The sequence below is a fragment of the Drosophila innubila genome (assembly GCF_004354385.1).
Source record: "Drosophila innubila isolate TH190305 chromosome 2R unlocalized genomic scaffold, UK_Dinn_1.0 1_C_2R, whole genome shotgun sequence".
Lineage (NCBI taxonomy): Eukaryota > Metazoa > Arthropoda > Insecta > Diptera > Drosophilidae > Drosophila > Drosophila innubila.
The window spans coordinates 15,133,090-15,142,925 of record NW_022995374.1 but is presented as its reverse complement, the minus strand read 5'-3'; the positions used below and the strand labels follow the sequence as shown (position 1 = coordinate 15,142,925).

At 40.2% G+C, this 9,836-nt stretch overlaps 1 protein-coding gene across 1 annotated transcript; it reads right to left on the bottom strand.

Moving 5' to 3' along the window:
• Positions 1–3,707: 3,707 nt before the first annotated feature.
• On the bottom strand, positions 3,708–9,257 carry LOC117783079 (ubiquitin-like modifier-activating enzyme 1). Its single transcript, XM_034620257.1, has 4 exons — positions 8,168–9,257; positions 5,517–7,232; positions 5,145–5,453; positions 3,708–5,083 (listed from the first exon to the last, which is right to left on the bottom strand). Exons 1-4 carry the CDS (start codon positions 8,975–8,977, stop codon positions 4,298–4,300), a joined length of 3,621 nt encoding a protein of 1,206 aa, XP_034476148.1. The 5' UTR covers positions 8,978–9,257; the 3' UTR covers positions 3,708–4,297.
• Between the last annotated feature and the right edge of the window lie 579 nt (positions 9,258–9,836).

The following is a 9,836-nucleotide window of genomic DNA, read 5'->3' as shown; positions in this document are numbered from 1 at the left end:
TTTAATTGTATATACCCTACCAGGGATTATTCAATTATACACAAAATGTGTAACGCAGTTAAGAAGACTTCTGATAAAAAAAAATTAGATTTTATATAAATTACTTTCTAATTTTTGAAAATATTTCGATCAAAATCCGTAAAAAGATTTTTTATTATTTATTGTATATTATGTCTAAAACCTCATAAAACTAGAGGATAAAAACTTAATTGTGCTGTTTACAACATATTTTCATATATTCTGACTAATTCCCTCTTTTTCCCATCTCACATACTATCACATCTTTAAACCTTTAAAGGTTAAATAAATAATAATAAATAAATTATATATTTAGTAGCTAATATACAAATGTATTTTCTTATATATTTGCAAGGGTACCGACACTTCGTCAACCCAAAGATTTTTTATCTGAATTACTTGTTTATTATAATTATTGATAGTGTGCTTAAGAAAAAGATGAAATGCTTTTAGCCTGTAGTAAGGATAGTATACGGTCAATGACTCAGTTGGCATTATCTTTTTATTGTTGTCAATGCACAAACGTATGTCGATGTGGATGTTTTTATATTGCAATATTGCGTTGCAGTTGATAAATACGTTGTATCTTTGCGCTTTGAACGGCAGGCAAATAATATCTTGACCGAGGCAATTCGTGACATAAATCAATTATGGAGTGGAGTGTGCAACTAGCTCTACTACTTAGCAACATTACGAATTTACTATCTACCCAGATACTTATGTGTGCTTGTGTGTGGGCGCCGCATGGACGTCTAGCCTATATGGATGTCTATATTGTTCCTGTCCGACTTCCTATTGTGCAATGTTTTTATGACTCAATTTAAATATTTACATACGATTCTGGTTCATAAATGGACAATCACCGCGTGTTCATGTGATTTACATGTTTCTAGCTTTCAATATTTTTTTTATTTTTAGTTTATTTTTTTAGGAGGTGCGCAAAATCGAACACGTTCCGTTTCCACAGACGACCTGGTGACCAAAGTGTTGCAGGAAATCAAAAACCATTTCAAATTGTGTTAACAGTCCCATAATTATTTTAAAATGGTAAAAGACATTTTAATGCAATACACATAGAATTTTCAATACACTACACTAGACTTATAGATCTTATATTTTAATTTTTAATTATAATCCCTACATTTCTAAATTGCTAAAAAGTTATTTAAATTCTTAAATTCTTTGTTATATTCAGTTTATGGATTGACATTATGATTAATATTTATAAATAAATTGGATTGTGAAATAAAATATTCGCATATAATAATAGTAGATGAATAATTTACTGAATAATTAATTTAATACTCAGAGCTTTCAGACGAAATATGAATATTTTTTATTATATTAATATAACATAAACTAATATAACTTAACAAAAACTTTCAATTACTTACCCACATTAATAATTTGTTTACTAAGAAGTCAATGACGCTGAACCGCTAACAAGTGTGTCATGTATTTACTTAAATAAACATCGATTTATATGTACCTTTAGATTGATAAGTAGTATCATTTAGTTTCAACGCCAACACCTATAAATGTAGTTATAAATTTTGGTGGCGGATGACGCACATTTCGGCCAAATGTATCATCCGAGCGATCAGTTCAGTAAAAGCTTGTTGGAGCGGACAGGAAATGCCAACCTAATTGTAAGCATTGGCCTCCTCCATGTGGCCCCGAGTTAGCCAATCTGTAGGCAATTAATTATGCGAGTAAATTATAAATATTTTGTCATAACAATTGCAGTTGCAATTTCCCCTTGACCTCAGCACAACCCGTGCCACCACCTTTCCCCTTGCCATGCCACATCCCACATGTCCGTGTCCATCAGCTGTTTCACCTTGGAGATTTCAATTGAATATGTTCATTAATCAGGTTCGATGTTGGCCCCTTTCTCCGTTTGCCTCATTATCGCAAAAATTGTCACAGCGAGTGAAAATTTATTGAATTAATTAATTAAAACAAAAGCATTGCGAATATTATTATTACACGCAACATGGAAATTGCATTCTTAAAATTCCATCAAAAAATTATTTCAAGCATTTAAAAACGGTGCGGCGCTACGCGGGACATATTTTGGATATTAGCCAACAGGTTTCCAACCGGACATACATAAAAAAAAGAAAATAATATAAAAAAAGATTTTATAAAATCATCAACAAAGAAGCGGAAGACAAAAGATATAATACTAGGCAAAATATATAGGAATTTTTAATACTCTTTCAATTTATTTGCCCTTATTTATTAATTTAAAAGAGATTCAAGATAGGGAAATTTACAGTATATATACTTACTGATTCATTATATAATTATTCGAATAAATTGATCTACATTATTAAAAAAATCCCCCCGTGGAATGATCTTTTTTAAATTTCATAATATGAGACTACGAATTTTGGATGTCTGTTAAGGGCATGGTTGGGTGACTATATGTGACGATTCCCATGACTCAACTGATTTTTTGTTAGTGGCGCATCACAAAAGCTGACGCACAAGCATCAGAGAGAAAGATACAAGTTTTTTTCCGAACTGTATTGTATGTCTCTTGGTGCATACGGTATAGTGGTTCGTAATATTACGCAGAAAAAAATTAATATCATATGTGAGCATGAGCTGGCCCAAAGCACAAAGAGTCAATATACGTATATGTTCTGGCTAAAAAAAGAAAGCAAAGGAAAGTTTCCATATAAACAATTTTAAATTATATTTCGAATTGCAATCCGAAGTATTTATAGTAAATCTTACTAAAGGAAACTACTTTTTAGAATCGTTTCAATAGTAAGAAAAGATAACTACTTATAAAAAATAATACATATTACAATCTTTCCTAAGAAAAGAGAATCCTTTAATGGTTACAATGAAAATACAATTCGCCCACAGCTTTATACAAATTTTTTTTACAAATTATATAAATCTACGAAATCCAAAATAGTTCTAACAGTATATTCAGTTTCAACTCGAACTTTGTCAGATATCTGTATTGAGCTTTATTAAATACACGGAATTCTAATTGTAATCAAGACTTACCTTAATCTCTTGCGATTTAAAGAGTTTTTCCTGGAACAACACAGAAAAAATGGAAAATTCGAGTATTAAATGACGCACATGTAAAGTTATTTTTTGGGTAGAATCCGTTCCCATTACTATTCCTAGGGATGGATTTCACTTAGCGTTTGTTACATTAACTGCATAATTTGAGGAAAAAGTTAGCTAGGCCGCAACGTGGGGAAGAAGCTGCATAACTTTGGTATACTTCAGTTGCATTGCGTGTAATATTTAATTATAGTACGCCCACAACTTTACGATGTGCATGGAGGAGGTGGGAGAGGGAAGAGAGACGGAATGAGTTTCACTTGGCAATTGCACTTTAGTGGCAGCCACCGACACGGCATAAACGTCTTGGGGCATAAAATATTTAATTGTGTCACGTAACTTTTTACTAACTGACTGCGAGTGCAAGTGCAACAAACAGAATGAACGGAAAGATGGATGGCTAGATGAAGAAATGGAGGGACTGATGCTGGATAGATTGCCTGGCACTGATGGGGGTCGCAATATAGCTTAAGCTCCCGGGAAATGCGCGGTTTTATGCAAAAGACGCTACGTACCAAATGAGATTACGGCTGCAACGCGTTAAATGACAAAAGCAGGTTAAGAGGGGAAAGTAGGAAGATCAACGCACTGACTGATTACCATATGAAATATACAGCTTTATTCAGTTACTTCGCCATTTAATACAATGAAATTAATTTTACGTTTATATCAAATTAATTTTAAAAAAAAATGTGTAATAAACGAGATGAATTCAGTTTCAAATGCGCTCCGTTTAAATGATTTTTGTTTTATAATTTTAGTATCTTTTTGTTGTAGTTTTTTAACCTATGCTGAGCAGACAGATTTTTCGATTCCTTTCTTTAATTTAGTTTTTAAGTCGAGTCTTTGTAGTTTTGTGTAACGCGAATTCAATATTTGCCTTTTCCTTATAGGATTACACATACATTTTTAATATATAATTTCTATACCAATTAGTTGGGTGTTATCGTGATTGTGAGTGTGTGTGTGTATTTGTGTGATTAGTGTTGCTTTTATATATTTGCTTTTGCTGTTGCATTATCCTTTAATGTGGTTGTGTGGTTGTTTGTTAATTAAAATGCAAAACCAACAACACACATTTAAAATTTTCCAGACGCACATCTCCAAAACGCGACGACAAAATATTTTGTTTTTTTTAAATAATAATTTAACCGTTACAATTAAGATTAGGGGGCGTGGTCGTGGCTTAGGGCAGCGTGTAACGCACATAGGGCACCTCCACATCCTCGCCGTCGACATCGTTGCAGCAGATCTCAAACACCAGCGAACGCTCATACGGTTCAATGCGTCGCTTCGAGACACGACGCACCACCTCAGACATGGCGAGTGGGAGGCGTTCGGAGCACTTGGCCTTGGGCATAAAGAATGAATAGAGCATTGAGACGCCCTGCGATAGCATTGTTATCTTCAATTTCTCCTTTTCGTCAAAGTAATTGAGGAACTCCTGCAGCGACATCTCGCCCGTTACCTCAAAGCGATCCCACAGTGTCCACTCTTTGTCGTAGTACTTGTTCTTGGCCGCCGAAATTGGCTCGGAGAAGGCCGTAAACGGCAGAGCCAAATTGACGAATGCATTCTTAAATTTGGGCAAGTCAGAATGGCCGGCAATTAGCTTGATAACCTCCAGCACAGCCAGGCCGGACAACACCGATGTGGTGGTGGCAATGGCCGGTATAATCTTGCCAGCAATCAGCTTGGACTTGTGGCGATCGGCCGGTGGGATTTTGTAGTTGGTTGCACGCAAATTCGAGCAGGCGACAATAAAGTCCATATGCAGATTGTTATCATCATCCTTTTCAAATTCCAATGGCGTTATTTTCGAGCTCTTGTCTGCATTCTTCAACAGCTCCGTTATGATCTTATCCACACGATCCTGATCCACTTCGCCATCATCAAAATTGTTGGCGGCTGCAGCAGCTGCTGCCTCATTTGTCTCAATCTTGACGCCAGAGCGTGGCTTGAATTCGGGAACCTGCAAGGCATAAGAAGGATTATTAACACATCAAACAACTGAATCTGTTCCCGATTCCTACCTTAACCTGTTGCACCAGCTCGGCAACCTTCTGACGATCGCGTACTTGGGTTATGCCGTAGACTGCGGCACGCAGATTAGCAGCCGCATAGATGTAGTCCAAGTGCATCGAGTCCTCTACATCAAAAACAAGTGGTTCGGGACAGCGTTTGGGGCCTGACCAGAAGGGTTGGCCACTTGAGGTGACCTGATTGGGTGGGAAATTGAAGAGTAGCTGCTTGATTTGATTGGCATACTGATCTTCCCAGTAGAAACGTGCCCACTCCACGCAGTCCGCAAAGCTCTTGGGCTTATCATCCAGCAATGCTTTCTGTAAATGATAGAAATGATTATTGCCAAATCTCTTAGGGGTATCTTTGTTTCTGCGACTCACCTTGATGGATTCGAGAATCTCCAGGGGCTGGATGCCTGGCAGCTTGAGAATGCGCTCGGTGAACTGCACATCTGAAATGTATTGGGCAGCATTCTCGGCGGCCTGCTTGAAGACGCCCTCGAAGGCGTCGCGTGCCCATTGGAGCGTATGCTCGATGGCATTGGGAAAGTTCTTCAGCGTACAAATTGGTATGCTCTTCTCGGGGGGATCCTGTGAGGAGCTGTACGATTCGGTGGCAAACGGCACAATCACCTGAACATTGCCCATGGTTCCCAGTGTGCCCGTCTCCACAAGTGGTATGCGATTGAAGATGCACTTGCGATCCATGTAGATGCGAGCATCGACATTGTCCAGAGCATTGGCCACGCCATGCAGATTGCCAAAGAAGTCCTCGGAAAAGACCTTCTCCGTCTCAGATCCAACACGCAGCTCGTGTGCGGTGACCTTCACCTCGGGATTCATGCGCTGAATTGCAGAGGCGGCTGTCAGTGCCTTTGGTTTCTGGACATCGTGCGGACGGAACAGGAATTGACGATTCAGATTCGATTTCTCAATAAGATCCATATCGGTTACATATATCTGACCATCTCCAACGCCCAGACCAAGCATGCCAAAGTTCTTCAGCAGCTCACAGCCAATGGCGCCAGCGCCCACAATAAACCACTTGGCACTGGCCAATTTCTCCTGGAACTTGCGTCCAAAGATCGCAATCTGTGCATCGTAGCGTGTGCCCTGAGGCTGTGCCTCCTCCTCGGTGATCGTCTCCTGGGGCAGACACTCGAGTGCATCATAGTAGAACCACTGAAAGATGGGCGTGAATTTGCCACTGCAGGCCTTGAGCACCTCCTGGGCGACAATGCCTCCAATGGCCGCATCCATGGGACAAGTATTGCCGGCACAGATCTTGGCAAACTGCAGCACCATCTGCTCATCCACGTCGCTTTTCATGCCCTTGCATATATCCAAAAACTTGGCGGCATCCTCATCGTTCCAGGGACGCGGCAATTTTCCATTTTGGGTCACATAGTTGCCAAGAGCACTGAATGCCACATGGAGTGTGGCAGGCGCCTCCAGCTTGGCAAAGTCGGATATCAAGAACTCGGGACTCTCCGTTGCCTCGGCCAGCGACTTGAAGCTAATGGTCTTGGGCATCTTTACCTGCGTGGCCACGCCTCCCGACTTGTAGGCATCAAACTGGCGGGTGTCACCAATACTAAAGGTGTAAGGACCCAGTACAGTGATCTTAATGGGTTGGCAGCCATTCAATTGCTGCATTCCCTGTACCTCGGAGAAGGTGACATAGTCGCCATCGTTGAATCCATGACGTGTCTCATCCAAACAGGTGACCACACCCTGTGCATCGTGTGTGACACTCGCTATCATCGTGGACACCGGCTGTGCACCATCCTGGTCATAGATGGTGAACTCATCGCCAAAGTCACAGAAGATCTTGGCGAACAGGCCGCGTGTCTCCGCAATGATAAGGGCTATGTTGTTATCATGGGCAAACTTGCCAATGCGCTCCTGTTCCGCGGCATCCGAATTGGTCAGGACAATCACACGATACTTGGCCAGACACTCATCCGTTAAGGGGCCAGTGTAGGAAAGCGTACGCACATAACTGTTGAGTTCCGCCAATCGCTCGCATGATGCCTCCGCCCGATTTTTGCCGATGTCCGACTGGGTTAGGTAGAACTGCGATGACAAGTCGTTGAGCTGCAGAAAGAAGAAAGAAACAAAACAGATTAATGAAAGGTTCAGCGAACGCAGTCACAAAGACAACCACATCAAAAACAGAACATTGTGAAATTCAAAGTCGCTGACTCTTTTGCTGTGACTAAATGTTGATGCAGGCGAGGGGGGAAATGACGCATGAATGGCCCAACGAACGGGAGGAGTTGGAAGAGGAGGAGTACCGAAGTCGCTTTCGTCGTGACCCGTTTGTTAAAACCACATACATACATACACACGTTTATATGCTAGCTTTTATTGCAATATGCATTTGCATAGCTACTATGTTGCTGCTTAAAAAAAGACTTTTTGCCAAATTTCAAAAGTCCATTGAAAATATTTATTTTAACTAAATTGCTTTGCATTTCGAATTATTTAGTAGGTGGCAAAGTAAAACAAAAGCGAATGTGCACACAAAACGCACTGCAAAAACAATTACATACGGCCACACACAACACAGCACACACACTAGTTGTCTCGCTCGCACACTTTTCTGCGAGAACAAAAAGCAAAGGCAGATAACAAAAAAAAAAAAGCCATTGAAAAAGAGTAAAACAAAAAGAAATGTTTAATTTTTTTTCGCAGGCGCTCTTTTTGCCAAAGTAGTGCGTTAAAAGCCAGGCAGCAAGCAGAGCGCAGAGAGAGAGGCAACATAACCTACAAAATGCTTGACGCTCCATTCGCCGCTGCCATTGCTCTATGAAAAATCAGCGAGTTTGCGAATTCTTTTTCTGTTGTTGTTGTTTCTGCAGAATCATGAATCATGTGGGACATTTTTCTTTTTCTTATTTTTTCTTTTCTCTATTTCTATAAACCAGGTCGCTTTGCAAGTTGCGTGACTTTTCGCGCGCGCGGCAATTAAAATCGTATGAGAAATGTAAATTATTGATTTTTAACCAATACGAAAAATGACAACTTACCGTACAAGTTGCTGTGTCATGCAAAGTGATCGATTTAACGCCGCCCAAAATGACGTTCTTGGCTATCTCGAGTCCGAGGCCGCCCAATCCGGAGAGTAAAATATCCGAGTTGGCCATTCGACGCATTGCATCGTGTCCCAGCACATAGAGTTGGCGCGAATATAGCGATTCATCGATGTCTCCACCAGCGGCAGCGCTGTTGCTGTTGGCAGCCATAACTGCACTGCTGTTATTGTTGTTGTTGCTGCTGCTGTTGTTGTTGTTGCTGCTGGTGCAGTGGGAGTTGTTAGTGGAACTGACGTTAGAGTTTGTTGAGCTGACAGTGCGCGCGACTTTTTCCGTATCCAGTGAATTCGTTTTCAACGACAACGACGACGACGAGGACGACGCACAATTGTTAATGCCACTACTTTCCTTATTCACTGCTGACGATGTACTAACGTCCCCGCCACCGGCAGCTGCTATTGCTGCTGCTGTCTTGGATGTATTGCCCGAGTACGTGTCAGAAGTAGACGACGATACACACAAGTCTGTTTCGACAGCAGTTACAGCACTAGCTGTCTCTGTCACTTTCAACATGTCAACGTCGTCTGCTGCTTTGTCGTGATTTTCGTAGTTGTTGTTGCTGCTTGCAGCAGCAGCAGCAGCGAGCTTGCGCCGACTGCTGCTTGATGATGCTTCTGGCACAGTAGAGGCTCCACCGGCATTCACATCATCGCCGGCTTCATCCAATTTCAGGCGTTTGCACAGCGGCGCATCCGAGCTACTAGCACGCGTGCTGGTACAGGATGCTGACTCAGAGAGGGACATGCCTATTGTTTATTCCTATTCCTAAAATAGCGTGTCGTGGTAACACCGACGACTACAAAATATGCACGAGTATATGAGTCCGGCGATGGCGACGACGTCTGTTTCTTTGAATGCTATTAATTTTTTGTCGTGTCTGTAGCACACACAATGCTGATGAACAGCACGGATAGAAATTAACTAAATTACACACACTTAACACTTGTACGTTCAACAATTTGTAATTTTTAAAAGCAGCACAATTGCTATTTCTAATGCCAAAATTAATTCGCAACTTTTTAGTGTTGCCAGTGTTTACACACACTTTACAGTAGAGTTGCCACCCAGTAAAAATATCCGATCTGGCCCGATTTTTTTTTTACCTAAGACAGGTAAATTTCCGAGAAAAGGTAATTTAAAAAAAATGTACCTTTGCGATTTTTCTTAATTTTAAAGCTAGAATTTGTAATATTATTTTTTAGAACTACATAACTCCATTAAAATGTTCAACTGAATTTTACAATTTCATCAAATTATTAATTTATTGCTAAGTTATTTGGACCTTTTTTTCAATTTACAATTTAATTCAGTGTTGGCAACTTTTTAGTGTAATAAATAGCTGTTTCTGACTGAAAAGCATACAAAGAAAAAAAGCTAAAAACACAATGCAATAAATTTGTCTAATTTAACAAATATGTTAGGAAGTACTTTAGCTTTTAATGCCACATTAATTCTCAACCTTTTAGTACAGAGCGTGTTAAAATACTTTCGATAAACGGGGTGGCAGCCTTGTTTCCCGGAAATAAGCCCTTTCGATCAAATTGCTACAACAATTTTAATTTGCGCGCTCGTCCATGCTCGATATATATATCGTGCCGATATC